Consider the following 17,022-nt stretch of genomic DNA (forward strand, 5'->3'; position numbering starts at 1 on the left):
AGCGCTAAACCACAAGTTACTAAAGTTACTCACTTTCGGACATGCCTGACAGTCCATCCGAATCGAAATAAATCAATATCCTGAATTTCCCTACTCCAGTAACTCGAAAAGTTCACTGAACCGAGACATGTTGGTGCCACTGTTGAGAGAAGTGATGAGCACGAGCAGCTGATACTGCGCATAGATACTGCGTAGGCTACTACCGAACGCACAAGGACAGCGGTTCTCGAATCACCAGAACCGAGAACTGTTTAGACTGAGCTTGTGTGTTATCTTCGTGCCAGTATTCAGCCAATAATGTGTAGGGCTGTATATTTCATCAAAAATTGTGTCTAGTAGGCTACTATATTAATACAAATGTTTAATTGGCATCTTTTTTCAAACGACCCGACCGACCGCGACCCGAATATCATTAAAAACATTTTTGGATGACCCGTAACTGCGGGTAACCGCGGGTGACCGCAGGCACCCGCTCATTTCGGATCAACCCGCGCATCACTGGTAGGGTGTGCGTGTCATATTCACGCTAAAGGATTTATAACGTCTTGGGTTCACATGTTATATTAACAATAAAGGGTGCCATGTGCGTAGTATAGCACCGTTTTTGCATATAGCGTTCTATATGACGTTAAAGGATGAGAACGGGCTGAAACTGAACAAGAACAACCACACTGTCTTCTGTAGAGCTGCTTATTGCTGAATTGAACTCATTTCATAATTGATAAACTTTACACAGTTATTGAACTGAACTGAATCAACACTAAACTGAATTGAGCTGAATAACGACATTATCAACACTGAACTGAATTGAGTTAAATAACAACACTGTCTTCTGTAGAGCTGCTTATAGCTGAATTTAACCCATTTCGATGATGAATTTTACAGTTATTTACCTGAACTGAATCAACACTAAACTGAATTGAGCTGCATAACGACAATTTATAGCTGAATTGAATCCATTTCATTAATGAACTTTACACAGTTAATAAACTGAACTGAATTGAGTTAAAAGGACAGTTCAGAAATTTATTTTTGATTTGTTTTAGCTTACCTCAAGGGCATCCAAGATGTAGGTGTCTTTGTTTCCGCAGTATTTTCAATTTTGATATTTTTAGGTCAAACCGTTCTTGTCTGTCAGTCATATAATGGAGGTCTATGGTCACCACCTCAAAGAGCATGCACAGAGAAGTCCAGATTAAACATGATTTAATGACTCGTAAATGTAAGTACACATTGATGGTCCAAACAAGCGGTTTGTGTGAGAAAACGAACAGTATTTATATCGTTTTTACCTCTTGTAACCACAGCCACGTCCAAGTGATCTGAAAGCGATCTCTCGCTGTGATCTCTCGCGCGGTTGCGAAAAAAAAATCAGCGGTGTCTGTTGATATATCGATATCGTCTTCTATTGTGATTTCCTGTATATCTAAATATGTTTAGATCTTCACAGTGAAGGGCAACACTTCCGAAATCTCTGTGTAAACAATGAGTGACGTGGTGTGTGTGGTGGAATGAGTGATGTGGCTGTGGTTTTAAGAGGTAAAAACTATATAAATACTGTTCGTTTTCTCACACAAACCGCTCGTTTCGTGTCTTAGGCCATCAATGTGTACTTACATTTACAAGTCACTAAATGATTTTATAGAAGTGGTGTTTTTTTTTTCTTTCTGTCTTTTCTGTATTGTGTTTAATGTTGTTGTTTTTTTTTATTTTTCTCTGTCCAGCGCTTTGATCAACTCATGGTTGTTGTAAAGCGCTATATAAATAAAAAATTGATTGATTGATTGATTGATTGATTGATTGACTAAATCATGTTTAATTTGGACTTATCTGTCTATGCTCTTTGAGGTGGTGACCAAAGACCTCCATTATATGACTGACAGACAAGAACGGTTTGACCTAAAAATATCAAAATTGAAATCACTGTGGAAACGAAGACACCTACATCTTGGATGCCCTTGAGGTAAGCTAAAACATATCAAACATTAATTTCAAAGTGAACTATCCCTTTAAATAACAACTCTGTCTTCTGTAGAGCTTCTTATAGCTGAATTGAGCCCATTTCATTGATGAACTTTACAGTTATTGAACTAAACTGAGTCAAAACTAAACTGAATTGTGCTGAATAACAACACTGTCTTTTTAAGAGCTGTTTATAGCTGACTTGAACCCATTTCATTAATGAACTGTACACAGCTAACTAGCTAACTGAATTGAGCTAACTAATTTTTTGATTGATTAAGTTCCTGTGTATTACTGTGAAGTTGCTTTGAAACAATCAGTACTGTATAAAGGTGACTTGACTCGTCTTTATAGGAAATTACAGTAAGAGATCAAGTTATTTTGAGAGCTTTACAGAGAAAAAAATTGAGTATGAATACAAACGTGTGAGGGGCTAAGGGGCTGTTTACACCTGGCCACTTCATGCGTTTTCTGTGATCGGATAGCTATCTGATCGTGAAAAGACCAGGTTTAAATGCCCTCTGAAACATATTTGAGGCAGATTTGAATCCAATCGCTCAAACCACATCAGGAGTTGGTCTGGGCCGCAGGTGTAAATGCATCTGGTTGTTGAAACCAATGTAAATTTTACTCCTCCCAAAAATGCTAAAAAATAAATGTGTGAGAGCATGCTATAGACCATTTCACAAAATGTAAACAACACTGGTCCAGAAGCACTTCCTGTTTCAGTTTGTAACTGTTTTCTTTATTTCACATGTAAAGAAAACATCTTAAAGATGTTTGTTTAACTTTTTGATTCAGTTTTATATGTTCTGTTGGTTGTATTTTATCCCAACTTTTATGTAGTGTTAAAAAACTGAAACAGGAAGTGCTTCTGGACCAGTGTTGTTTACATCTTGTGAAATGGTCTATATAGGCTATATGTCATGTTATAGTCAGATTGACGACGCTACTGCAACGTGCATTACTACAGATGAGAATCTGGCCATCTCTTCATCAAGCCAACGTGCAAACTATTGCAAATCAAAGTGAAAGTAAGTCGCAGACTCTTAATTAGGGTTGGGTATCGAGAATCGAGTATCGATTGGAACCGGGACTAACTTTTCGTTTTTCCCGGAATCGTTCAAAAGTTCATATTTCGATTCCTAGTTTCGATATTCGCAGTCCGCCGAGCGGAAGAAGAAACCGCTGAACAACACCAACGAAGAAGCGTCTACCGGAAGTGTTGGCGAGTAGCTTACGTCGGCGGTCCAAAGTGTCGCTTCACTTTTCTAAAAATAACGAAATCTCGGCAAAATGCAAAATTTGTGACAAAAGGAGTATTTGTGACAGAAGGAGTATTTCCTTCAGAAAGACCATTGGTTAGCAAGGTTAGCTAAACTTTTTTGACCCTGGCTCTTAAAAGAATCGGAATCGAGAATCGTTAGGAACCGGAATCGAAACAAGGAATCGGAATCAGAATCGTTCAAATTCAAACGATACCCAACCCTACTCTTAACACACAAAATGATCTTACAAGGGCTGTTGCCGCTCTCTCTTATTGCCGTCTTTGATTTTGAAATTAGCCGATGATCTATAAAATGCAGCTCATATCTGTTGCTTTCTGTGACGTGCACTCCATTAAATCTGCATATAGCGCGGGAATTGAAAATCAGATTTATATCCGTTTTCGAAAACACCTTTATGTGACTAGGTGTAAATGGAATCGTTTTGATAAATCCGATCTGGGAAAACGCATGAAGTGGCCAGGTGTAAACAGTCCCTAAGAGAGACATAAAGTGATCTAAGTGACCCACACCAAGTTGTACTGCCGTGAGTAATGTGTGTGTGTGTTGGTATGTGTGTGTGAGCAGGCAACCACGCGTGGGGCAAAACCACTCACCATCTGCCCCTCTTTCCCCCAGTCCAGCTGAGGATGAACTCAGGACTGGTAGCGAAACCTCACTGAGGGCGTCTGCTGGGGCAACAGTGACATCACTGATCAAACACACACAAGTCTTCTCATTTCCAATGTTGAAGTGAGAGTCTGTTGGACCTACCCATCGGCATTTGAATAGCTGCGTCATGACATGATGTTCAGAACTAAAGCTCTTTGCACATTTGCAATATAAATGACACTGTCATCCGCATATCTCGGCCGAATCTAATCAACTTTGAACTAATCTGAGTCGAAACCGCCCAGAAACCTTGTTTCCTCAATTGCAACATGGATGAATTATCCCACTGAGCCTGGCAGACTACAGCAGCCGCAGATATCTCATCTGCCTCACACTGATTTAGCCTTTCATACATTTGGCACCGTGTTCTTCTTGGCCCCTCAAAATGCCAGCTATGTGCAATTACTGCTGGAATGCTGAACAAAAGCCGAGCCGTGTCTCTGCGCTGGATTCGCTTTGGCCCCGGCGTGGCTGGAACTAGGTCACCATGTATTACTGCAGCTGTGAGATGCTACAGAGCTTCGCTGACAGCACTGGTGCAGAGCGCATGGCTAGTAGCAAGCATGGTGGCGGCAGAGTCGGTTAAAACAGGCATGGTAGATACTTGCTGTTAAAATTAAACTACGAGGGATCTGACTTTTTCATCAGTTAATTCAAACAAACTGTCCTTGTAAATTTTGAGGTTAACATGCTCACGAACGTCACCCCACTTCAGGCTCAGAATAATACTGCAAAGCCACATTTATTAGAAATTGTCCTTTTACCTTTAATTCTTCTTCCATGTCTGAAACCTTTTTCTCCAATGCTTCTTTTTCCTACACAAGCAGACAAAAAATAATTTTACAGTTTTCTAAATAAACTATAAAATAATAGATGGAATCAAATAAGTCACTTTATATTAGATGTCTTTAACAACTATCCAGACAGCAAACTGACATTGAATCAACGTGGAAACGACGTCTCTCATGACAATGAAACAACGTTGATTTTGCTCATCGAATTAACGTTGAACCAACGTCAGACGCGGCATTCTTCAAAGCTAAATGAAAATCGAAAATTGGTTTGCTTTCATAACGTTGAAACAACGCGTTTTTCTGTTAGTTTTGAAAGAATGATGCGTCTGACGTTGGTTCAACGTTAATTCGATGAGCAAAACTATGTCAGATCAACGTTGTTTCAATGTCATATTTCCACGTTGATTCAATGTCAGTTTGCTATCTGGGTATGTACTTGCATTAGGAAAGTTAATTGTTAGGTACAATGTCCTTGTGTTCATTTTGTATTGCAGTGTAACTGTACATTAAAGTACTGTGTAATAAGAATTAACCGCATGTACTTTTTATAGGGTTGAGGTTAGGACTGGGGTTTGGTTTAGGGTTAGTTGCATCCCATAGTGTTTCAGGCCCACATCAGGTACCAGATTCCACACGTACCAGATGTGGGCCGGATATGGCCCGACACTATATATAGTGTCACTATATATAGTGTAATTACTAAAAATTGTGCATAATTACATATGTAAGTATGCACAATTTTTAGTAATTACTATAGTCACTGCATGTAATGTATAACAAGGACACTGTAAAACAAAATAATAATGTAATAATGCCAAAGTGTTACCCGAAACGGTGTATAGGTGTGTCATTATATATGTGACTATATTAATTAATTACATACAGGCATTTTAAAGTATAAGTAAAATGTAAAAAAAACAAACAAAACATGTATGTACACAATAAGCGCATTGTATCGAACTATTAATTTAAATGTTAGTACATACAATAGTAGATATCCAAAAATAATTTGTAAAATTAATAATTTATTTAAACGTATGTAACAATAATTGATTAATTTTCTAAATGCATATTTATCCAAATTAAATTCAATTAAATTCAAATCAAGGTGTTAAAGCAGAATAAAACATTTAAAACATTGTTTATTGAGGTACTATGAGAACGATCTCATATATCTTAATCAACACCGAAGAGAACATTCCTCAGAAAGTGTCAATAAAGATTAAATAATGATGATATATATATACCCTTTTCTCTGATTCAAATACAGTGGACCTCTCTGATATTCTGTCCTGCTTCTGAAACACATTCACGAAAGAATAATGAGCAAAAGAGAAATGCAAACAGAAACAAAACTGTAAAGGAACAAAATGAAGGTGTGTTAAAGACATATTCAAAGTAAAATATTTAAAAAGCTAAATGTTTTAATAAGCAATTACTGCTGGACCAGTATCTAGACATATTATTGGCTTTTTCACAGCTTGTGATTCCTTACAGATGCTGTGAATTTTACCAAAGCCAGTCCCTCTGGAGCCCGACTGGATTCAAAGGGCCAGTATGTGCTTTTGTTTTTAATACAGGCCCCTCCTCTTGGCAGATGATGGTCCTACAGATGATTTAAGCCATAGAAAGAAGATCTCTCTCCCCATCTGACTGTTCTCTCACCTGTGCGACTCTGTCAAGCTGTGAGCGGATTTTGGTGAGCTCCAGTTTGCTGTCGTCCAGTCTCGACTTCAGCTTCTCATTCTCGGCCAGCGCGTCCTCGTACAGCTGATAAAGGGAAACAAACAAGAAGAGATTAAATTAGCATCTCCACTGGGAGCTGCTTTCCTGGCGCTGGTCGACAGAAGACTTCTAATGGTCTGCACTAGATAAACAAAGAATGCTATTAACTATTAAAAAGGAACATCACATTAAACTATTATGTACTACTTGGATTTTATTTGGATGTAAGTTGAAAGTTAATACACACTGTAAGCATTGTGAATGTTATATAACTGGGATAGTATTTGAGGAAAAATATCTATAATGAACGTCATTAAAGGTGCATTGCGCAAGTCTCTGAGTTTTTGCAGAACTATGCCCCCTCTGGCGATAAGCGAAACGGCAACCGGAGGTGTTCACGCTCATGGATCACACGCACACTAGTTCTGCCGCGAATTAGTCGACGGCATTTTTTTTAGTCGACGAGTCGTTTTAAAATTAACCAGCTATTTATTTTTGGTCTCACGTCTCTAACGGCTCACAATTCAGCTCTACACACCAGTCTGTGCATTGTGTGCGCCTAGCTGATTAATCCTGCTTTAAACCCCTGCCTTCACTGCTTTGATATGAAAAATTGCAGAGGCAGGTGACGGTGCTTTCACTCTGGGCTCGTTTGCTGTGGTCCGAGCCCGAGCGCAATTGTTCCCGGCGCCCCGAACTCTGGTGCGTTTGTACATCATACATAAGTGTGTGTAGATTACACACTTATGTGTGTGTGTGTGTGAGGGGAAAACGGGGGTAGTAGAAAACTTCGGTTTTTGTTTCCATCTATCTCCATGTTGAACTGTTTTATGTGTTTACTGTATCCACTTATGATCGTATCACTATGGAAACACGTTCATGAACAATATAGGTTATTACTTTGTATAATAACTTTGTATAGTTATTACTCCCATTTGAGCCCTAGAGCAGACCGGAGATCTCTCCATTTGTTGAAAGCTTCCCGATGTTGACTCTTATCTTATTCTGACGCCTGGCACAAGACAAAAGTTTTATTTTCTTTGTCCTACGTGGAGTTTGCGTTGAGGTTTGGAAGGAACTACAAGCCGGCCTCTTTGAATTCATCTTCTACTTTTGTCGAAAGTTGACTAAAGTTTTGTCGCTCGAGTTGTCTTCGCTGATACGGAGAATAGGTGGTTTGCAGTCACGTGATTGTGTTGACGCGCGGAATGCAGATGGAGGGCAAGGAGTGATGAGCGCAATGGACGAGATGGAGTAAAATCCGTACTGTACTACGTTAGACGCTATTACAAGAGAAAATACAAACAGAAAATCGAAACATATGTTGGACGTGATCCTTACGTTATGAAGAGGACCGATTTTCAACTGAATTGAGAGATTTGCCTGCCATCGAGGCTGTAGATATCAGCAACTAACTCGTCTTACAGACATACTTTGACTTTACAAAGTTCGGAAACTGGTACGTTACACAAACAGCCACATATTCAGATCCCAAGAACACAAGATGAGATGTTCCTAACCTTTGTGCAAGCACTCCCAAGAGTTCATGAACAGTGAGCCTCATAAATTTGGGGATCGCATCGTCAGTAGTGTACCTTTGGTTCATAGGGTGTTTCGGCCTTTCACACTATACACCCTCTCCAAAGGCGGCCAGCGACAGGGTGATCAAACCTGCGCTTGCGTCCCATTCCCAATTAGACATAGAAGTTGCCTTGTTGTTGACAGGCAACATCCCATTGGACTATGCTTGGCAGGGGCGTCCTCCTCCCTGAGTCAAGCATTGTTGACCGCATACCTCCTGACCCTCTCACTTCGGGGCCCAGCTGGGGTCTTTTCTCTTTATCCAGAGCCACTGACTGCTGACTTCTGCCGCCTCCGATACAGCTCTGATTGCCGAACGCTGACTCTGGCCCTTAATTCCCAGGTCTCTAAGCAGTCTGATTGTAGATGTTGCCACAAAGCCTCTGCAGCCCACCTCCACTGGTCGGATTTCTGTGTTCCATCCATGACGCCGAGCTTCGGCAGCTAGCTCAGCATAGCGCAGATGTTTCCGCTCATAAGCCTCATCTACTGAGTCCTCCAGGGTACTGTGAGCTCAATAATGAAGGCCTTCTTGAGCGAACGGGACCAGAGCACCATGTCAGGTCTTAGGGGGGTGGTTGCGATCTCTGGAGGAAACACAAGTTGCCGACCAATGTCAGCTAGCATTTTCCAGTCGCGGGCCAAGCGCAGCTGGTCTCGATCTAAAGGTGTAGAGCTGCTCTTTGGTGGTTTTGCCCCTTCACGGACAAAAGTCATCCGTAAGGGGTGTGATGCTGCTGGGGGTGGTAGGGAGTTGGTGGCAGCTCGCTTGTTCTCCAGGGCAGACGCAAGGGTTTTTAGAATTTGGTTGTGACGCCAAGTGTAGCGTCCTTGGGTGAGGCTTGTTTTACACCCTGTGAGAATGTGCCTGAGGTTGGCTCGCATGGAACAGAGGGCACACTCCGGATCTTCACCATACCATTGGTGAAGATTAACCGGTGTTGGAAGGACGTCATATGTTGCTCTGATGGAAAAACTCAATCGCCTCGCTTCCATAGCCCACAGATCCTTCCAGCTGATCTTCCTCTTCTCCACACTATCCCATCGAGTCCACTGTCCCTGTTTGGCAAGAGAGACTGCCTTTGCCCACCTTGCAGCCTCCTCCTGCTGGCGTACTTCCTGCACTACCATCTTCCGCCGCTCTGGTGCAGTGGCCTTACTCCAAACAGCATGGCTAGTTAGCCCAAGGCCTCCTCTCCCTTGCTGAACATGACCCAATATGTCAGCATGTTTAAGGGCTGCTGTTGCCTGCTGGACTGCTTTTCCTGGCCTCCACTTGCGCCCGGTTGCCAAGGTCGGTGCGTTGTTGCTCACCACTAGGTCTCGAGATTCATTCAGCGTCATCTGAAGCCTGGTTTTTGCACACTTGAATTCCTCTGTTAGACTGGTGAGGGGCATCCTGAGGACACCATCTCCATAGAGGCCTATGGTGGTAAGGCATCGTGGAACTCCGAGCCACTTCTTTAGATATCCTGTGACTCCTCTTTCCATCTTCTCCACTGTTGAGATTGGAACCTCATACACTACTAGGGGCCACAACACCCGGGGTAGGAGACCAAACTGCAGACACCAGGCCTTTAACTTCCCAGGTAGCTGGGTGTTGTCGTCGATGGCCTGTAGGCTACTACTGATGTCTTTGCGCAGTTGTTGCACCTGGTCTTTGTCCTTCAGGCTTGCATCATACCACCTTCCAAGGCTTTTTACTTTAAGTGTATTTAAACACCTAATGTAATTATAAGCCACATAAATAATGTATTAACTCACATTTGATTAAGTGATCACAGCACACATACACAGGCATTTTCCCATTCGGCTCCTCCCGACCGCAGACGTAGGTTTACAAGACATTTTCCCCTGTGTTTTTCTGTCAAATTCTTGTATTTTTCCCCCTTATGAGCAACAACTTTGGGCACAAGATAAAAACTCCTCGTGGTTTGATCGATTTGAGCAACCATAAACGACGCAAAACATGGGCATTTTGAGTGTTATAGTGCGTCCTAATGTAGAAAATCACTTCCTGCCCTCCGTCTGCATTTCGCGCCATGGCAACGCAGTGGCATGACGTCACGTGAAAACAAGCTATACACAAACCTGCCAGACATAGCCAGGTGAACATGAGCATGCATGACGTCACGCCCCGTCTCAAATTCTGACCCGAATCCCTCTTTTTTGTTTATGTCAATGCCAATGTCATCTTTATTTGTATAGCACTATTAAAACAACACAAGTTGACCAATGTGCTTTACATTCTCACTGTAAAATAAAAATCGAGACATACTACAATAGCAATAGAATAGAAATAGAAATAGAATAACATAAAAACATTTAAGACGAATAAGCCATGGCAAACAGATATGTCTTAAGTTGTGTGCTTTAAAAGCATGTACAGAGTCAGCATCCCTAACATTTATTTATTTCACTCTACAGGATTATAGAGGCAATCGCAGTGATCGGAGAATGGTAAATGGACTGCATTAATATAGTGCTTTCACAGACCCAATGGCCACCAAATTGCTTTACATTTGCCTCACATTCACCCATTCACTCACTCATTCATACACCAACGGTGGTGTCAGCCATACAAGGCGCCAGGGCTCCAGACTAACTTTTTTCACCTCCGTCCTGGAACCGTCCTGAATGACAATTTGAACCGTCCTAAAGTGAATGTCAACCGTCCCAAAATAAAACTTTTGTTTCTGTACCTGCTGTTATCATCCATAGCTGTTAATTAACTAACAATTCAGATGACTAAAATATAATGGGTTTAGTTCAACTGTAATGCATTAATTTAAAATTTCTCTAAAATTTCCAAACCTACATACTTCCAGAGAAAAAAAAAATCTATTAAGCAGTTAATATGAATGATTTTAAAGTTTGAACATAGCAATACAGATACAGATTTAACTACTGTGACTTAAAAACATACCTTATTTTTTTCCAAACAAAATTATTGTTTATCTTGCCTGAATGTTTGCACTCATTGCATTTTTACAATGGGGAAATGTTGTTAAGAATTTAGACAACACAAAGCTTGATTTAAATTGTTCAATTAAATTGAAAAAAGTTGCACAAATAAATACAATAAAGATACAAATAAAAAAAAATAAAGAGAAAAGTTTTTGAAGGTCTAACACTATATTCATAGACAGAAACTGAATAAAGTAATCAAAAGGAAAATAACACTGGATATTGTTTTAGTCCAGAATACATTAAATAGGCCTACATAGGCTATCAATCCTGATTCCTTTAACTGTAATTGCTTAAACTTGTTGTTTTGACGACAAAATGAATGACCGAGACATATGGATGCTGTCTCTTTAAAAGCTCGGATTCTCTCTTTAATGCTACGTTCACACCGGACGCGAATAGAGCGTCAGGCGCGAATGATTTCAATGTTAAGTCAATGCAAAGACGCTTTACGCGCGTGAAAAATTCCTGCGGCGCGAATGAGGCGTGGAGCGCGGCGCGGAAGACGCGAATACGCCTCATTCGCGCGTCAAGTTGGCGCGAATGCCGCGAATTGAGCGTTCTGCATTCACGCGTTCTAAATGCATGGTGGGATTATGCACAACAAAGCAAATGTTTCATCACTTAAAACATCATTTCTATATACGAGACATGTTCATTTTGTATTGAATGTTATTCATTCCATATCTAGAAATAGTAGCCTATTATGTTGTAAAGACAATTAACATATGTGCATAAATTCGTGTCTGGACGTGAGAGAGAGAAAAAAATCACAGGACAGGTTAATAACTTTTGAAGGCTGGCTCTATTTATCATCAAAACAAAAATAAATGACAGCTAGATTAGATGGATGAGGGCGAGGGTGATCCTCGCTCAGATGCGGGACAACAGGTCATCAAACTGGGCGCGTGACAGGCGGAAGTACCGCTGACAGCGGCCGTCATCCAGCGCAGCTCCTGGAGCGAGCAAATGGTGAAACTCGCCAAACGGTTCGGCTCCGAAGGGTCCGTCCGGTGGACACAAATATACGGCGACGATGATCCCCACGCCGCTGTTCTGCTCTCCAGAGTAAATACAGAGCGGTAACTCTCTTGATGAATGCTCGGTCGACATAAAAACAATGGCCGCCAACGGATTTTGATTCTGACGCGCGTCACGCGCGTAAATTTCGCTTCAAACTTTACGCGCGGCAGTTTCGCTCTTGACACGCGAATTAACACTAGTGGTCAAGCGTCAAACTAGACGCGTCAGGCGCGAATTTGACGCGCAATTCGCGTCCGGTGTGAACGTAGCATAAGAGCACGGATTCTGTGTTCATTATGCTGGCTTGAGTTTATGCTTATTAAAGACAAAACCGACTATGTTTAGACTATTATACTCACGAAGACCGAAATTGAATGCGTGAAAAATAACTTTTGTTACTGGCCAGCTGTTCTTGCGGCGGATTTTCTATGAATGTGAGCATAGTCATCCCAGAGAGCGCGAGCACTGCTTAGTTTAAAATCACCTGAATGTTTAAACTGGTAAGACGTGCAAATGGTAAACTTCATTCACGATGCACTGCTGGCCCGATTGTGCAAGTGAATATCCCATCATGTCCCACTCCTGAACGCGAGTGTGTATTATCGCAGCAGCGACTGATGCTTGCCTTCCACAACATTTTGAGAGAAGAGAAGACGCAGCACTGCTGAACACTCACGCTGTTTGTGAAATTACGTCTGGCATTTTATAAACTATGTGGATTACGATTGCGGGAATATCCCGCATTATAATTAGGAGACCTGCGGGAATGATTAGAATTATGCGCAATACCCGCGCCAAAATTCGAGCCCTGTGAACTCACATACAAAATGTCTTTTGTCCTGTAGGCATCCTGCATATTTCTGTTCGTCCTAAACACATTTTCTATCGTCCCCAGGACGATAGGACGCCGTTAGTCTCGAGCCCTTCAAGGCGCAATCCAGCTCGTTGGGAGCAGCTGGGGTTAGGTGTCTTGCTCATGGATACCTCGACACTTCGGATTCAACACATCCCAGATGTGGACCAGATCTGGGCCGACACTATGTTGGTGTCTGGGTATAGCTTTCTGAGACGTAAGTATGCACAATTAGGCAGATAACTTCACTAATTGGTGGAACCAGCCAGTGAATGGGAGAAGGGCTCATTCAGCCAATCAGGCAACAAATGGGTTAGAAAACGGTTATTTTTAACATGAAATGTTGCACAATGCACCTTTAAGTATTTTATTAATCAAAGGTATGACCTTCTTATAGTCCTTGCTGGCAGAGTTGTCGTCTGTTTTGCTCAAAGAGGCGAGTCTGTTCTCTCGGCGTGTGTATGTGCCGGTCCGAGCCGACAGTCGGTCTGACGGAGACTCCACTCCACTGGAGTCTGACCTGCTCATTCACATCAAGCACTTAGTAAGCAATCTTAAAGTTTATTAATGTATATATCAGTACAAAAAAACACATTAAAGAATTATGTTTGTAGACAAAAGAACGGAGAATCTTACCTTGACGCCCGGTCTTGCTGCAAAGGAAAAAAAAAAGTTTGATTAATTATTGCTAAAGTTGTCATTTAACATAAACAAAACGCACCTATACACTAGATGCTTATTAGCATGCATATTAGCAGGATATTGGCTGTTTATTAGTTCTTATTAAGCATATAATAATGCCTTATTCGGCATGATCATATATAGTCCATCCAATACCTTAACAACTACATTACTATTAATAAACAGTTAAAGGAGTTTACTCAGGCAGAAGTCATAGGCAATAGTGAGAATTTGACCCTAAAGTGTGACCGAAATATCGCCATTTGTGTTTCCAAGATGAAAGAAAGTCTGTTGGGTGTGGAATGACATGAAGGGGACTAAACGATGACAGAATTTGGTTAAGCGTTATTACTATGGTCCATATATATTATCTTTAAGAACATAATAAAAAATATATGGGCAAGATTTATACAATAATGTTCATTAGTTAACATTTGTTAACTACATTAGTTACTAATAATCAGTGTTGTGCAAGTTACTTCCAAGCTGTAATACATTAGGAATTACTTGTTGCTGTTATTTAAAAGTAATTCATTACCTTACAATATTACTGTCTCAGAATTGTAATGTGTTACATTACTCATTTATTACTTTTGAGTTACTTTCACCAAAATAACTAAGTAGAACTTAACTTTTGGGCTGTAACGATATGCAATATGAAACCGAAATCGCCATTCGCCACACGACTCAGATCCATCCACGAACCTACAGAATCGCGACACACCTCTTCCAACTCCCAGCATTATTCTCCTTACCGTCCAGATCCAATTCTGCCTTATCTTTAAATTAGGCTATTAGTATTATTTGAAGTTAACATTTGAAGTTAAGTCCAGCATTATGGACATGACATTTGCAGTCAAAACTTGAAATAAAAATTCTCAGAAAATACATGTACGTGCTACGTAACGTATATAGGCTACTTCCTTAAAGGACTCCAGATATTAGACAAATATCAGTCTATGTTTTATTTTTAATATTAGGGAAAAGACACACATTCATGCGTGACAAAAAAATGGGAGGCAAAATATATTTTTTGTAATTCTGTTAATTACACTGCGCAAATCGGATGAGGAAGGGTTGGCTCTCCAGTCTCCATAGAACTTAAAATATTCATTTTATTTTAGTTTTCGTGTTCGCATTTATGAGGAAAAAACAATGTTACAGACGCACTAAAAGTCTGCTTTAAAACTTTCACACAGTCTGTTGCCTTTAAGAAGTAAAAGCAGACAATACACTGTAATACAACTGTAATACAAGCCTCACTGAACATGTAACGAGTAAAATATTACTGAAAATTGATTAGTAATGCCTTACACTACTGCGTTACAGCAAAAAGTAATATGTTACAGTAATGTATTACTTTTGTAATGCGTTACTCCCAACACTGCTAATAATGAACTGCATATACAGCATTTATTTATCTTTATGTTAATTTCAACATTTAATAATACTTTATTAAAATCTTGTTAACATTAGTGAATGCTAAATACAACTGAAATACAATGAACAGCTGTATTTTTAAACAAAGATTAACAAATGGATTTGTCATGGTTAGTTCATGTTAGTTAATACATTCACTAATGTTAACAAATGAACCTTATTGTGAAGTGTTACCAATATTTGTTTTTAAATTTGAAGTGCACTACAAGTGAACATTTAATACAACTAAGTTCACTTCTTTTTTCACAGGGCCAGGTTTGATTTGCATTGCATTGGTCTAATCACTTATCTGAATACAAAAGCAATTTGATGTGGACAAATCGAAATGGTTTTCTGATTGGATGGTTTTCGTACCGGCCTGGGGTGCGTTTCCCGTACAACGACGTAGTTCGCTGATTCACTACCATAGTACGATGCATCGTTGAAAAAATCAACTAGCTAGTCACGACTGTTTCCCGAAACCCATTGTCGCAAAGTATCCTTCAACCACGTTGGTTTCGCGCGTGGTGGAATAATAACTACTTTTAATAAAACTGTTTGAGATCCAAGTAACGCTAGATTTGTTTTATATAATTTACAGACATGTCATCTGAATACTATTTCTAATTGTTCTCAGTTGTTTTGCTTTATTACCAGACTCAATATTTGGCTCGTTCTTACATAGTAGAGCACGTTCGCACATGCACACTCTTCAAACATGTTACTTCCAATCTTTTGACAAACTAAAATAGGTAAATTCCATTTGTATGTATTTTAAATGAAAGGCACGGGTTGTACGGAATGTCAGCTTGATTATTTTGCTCAAGATAAGGATTTATTACTTCCAAATGTTATGAAATACAGAAACGATGCCTCTAACCACAGGTCGAGAGCTGTCGTTCAAACCACACAACTTTGCGATGCTGTTTCCGAATGTTTGTTGGAACGATGGTTTCTGGAAACACAGACTCGTTAAACTATGCTGATAACGACAGAACTTGCGACCATAGTTGGCTAACGATGCTTTCGGGAAACGCACCCCTGATCAGTTCACAGTGACTGCGTGTTACATAAACCGAAGACTTTTTAGGTGTGACTGAACATGATTGAGTCCGAGTCTGCTAGACCTCTTACTCTGTCACTGGGAATCTGCCGTGCAAAATCCCGGAGTAAGAGTATGATATCATGCCGTTGCAAACTAGTGCATATGTGTGTATCCATAAAAATGTCATTTTGTCGCAGAGTGCTTTTTATTAGTTGAAATCACACCAACTCCAGTTAGCAATGACTGCACAAAAAAAAGTTTCTAGAGGATTTATTCTCTAATAAATGTTCTATTGTAATACATTACTATCCGATAAAAAATACTTTCCTTGAATAAGCCTATAAATCAGTTTGTGTTTATGGAAGCTAATCTTATAGACAGTAAATCTTCTGAAAGAATATTCCATTTTAGTTGCATGTTGTAGATAGTAGCATATCGTAAACATCACGACTCGGATGACCTTTCGTCCCAACTGAGGATGTGCATAGATGGTAAATGACTCGTGTAAAGGTCTGACAGTCCAAGCAGAAACATCCATAACAAAGATGGGAGGCAACAACTACAAGCCACTCATAATTTAAAGTAGTTAAACTACAGTCGACGGGTGCAGATTCCACACGGGTCTGGTGATATGTAGAGTCGTTGAGTCCAGAGAGAAAGCCAGAGAAAGAATCTCCTCTGTTCCTCTGCTAAAGACAGCACATCCTGTTTGGACACTTGATTATGCACCAGAGAGGAATAACAGTCCACTGTCTCCACTGTCTGACGGGGACCATCCGAACAACACCAAAAAAGGACATGCAAAATCAGTCACTACAGCCGGACAGAGTTTGGCAGAGAAAACGAAGAGCTTTTCGTGCTCTCTCGAAACTAATTACAGCAAATGAGATCTGTTAAATGGGATGGTGCTGTAACTGCAGGAGCTTTGAGACACTTTTCGCACTCTCGTTTGTTTAATGTGTCCACTACAATGTCCAACAGTGTACAGTACATCACCAGAGTCTGTCTTTTTTTATCTGACAGTCATGAGCATTC

At 40.3% G+C, this 17,022-nt stretch overlaps 1 protein-coding gene across 5 annotated transcripts in view; it reads right to left on the bottom strand.

The window, feature by feature from the left end:
- ppp1r12b (protein phosphatase 1, regulatory subunit 12B) overlaps window positions 1-17,022 on the bottom strand; it is a 59,314-nt gene that overhangs the window by 17,317 nt on the left and 24,975 nt on the right. For 2 of the 5 annotated variants that reach the window (XM_039689908.2, XM_039689907.2), the window contains exons 2-6: window positions 13,479-13,495; window positions 13,230-13,362; window positions 6,359-6,463; window positions 5,941-5,991; window positions 4,664-4,714 (exon numbers count right to left, since the gene is read on the bottom strand). In XM_039689908.2, the coding sequence (XP_039545842.1) occupies window positions 4,664-4,714; window positions 5,941-5,991; window positions 6,359-6,463; window positions 13,230-13,362; window positions 13,479-13,495 (357 nt within the window). Of the gene's footprint in view, window positions 1-3,844; window positions 3,917-4,663; window positions 4,715-5,940; window positions 5,992-6,358; window positions 6,464-13,229; window positions 13,363-13,478; window positions 13,496-17,022 lie in introns of all 5 variants that reach the window. The other 3 variants (XM_039689910.2, XM_039689909.2, XM_039689911.2) reach the window with 2 other exon arrangements.

Source organism: Pimephales promelas, chromosome 20, assembly GCF_988280905.1.
Source record: "Pimephales promelas chromosome 20, fPimPro1.hap1.1, whole genome shotgun sequence".
Classification (NCBI taxonomy): domain Eukaryota; kingdom Metazoa; phylum Chordata; class Actinopteri; order Cypriniformes; family Leuciscidae; genus Pimephales; species Pimephales promelas.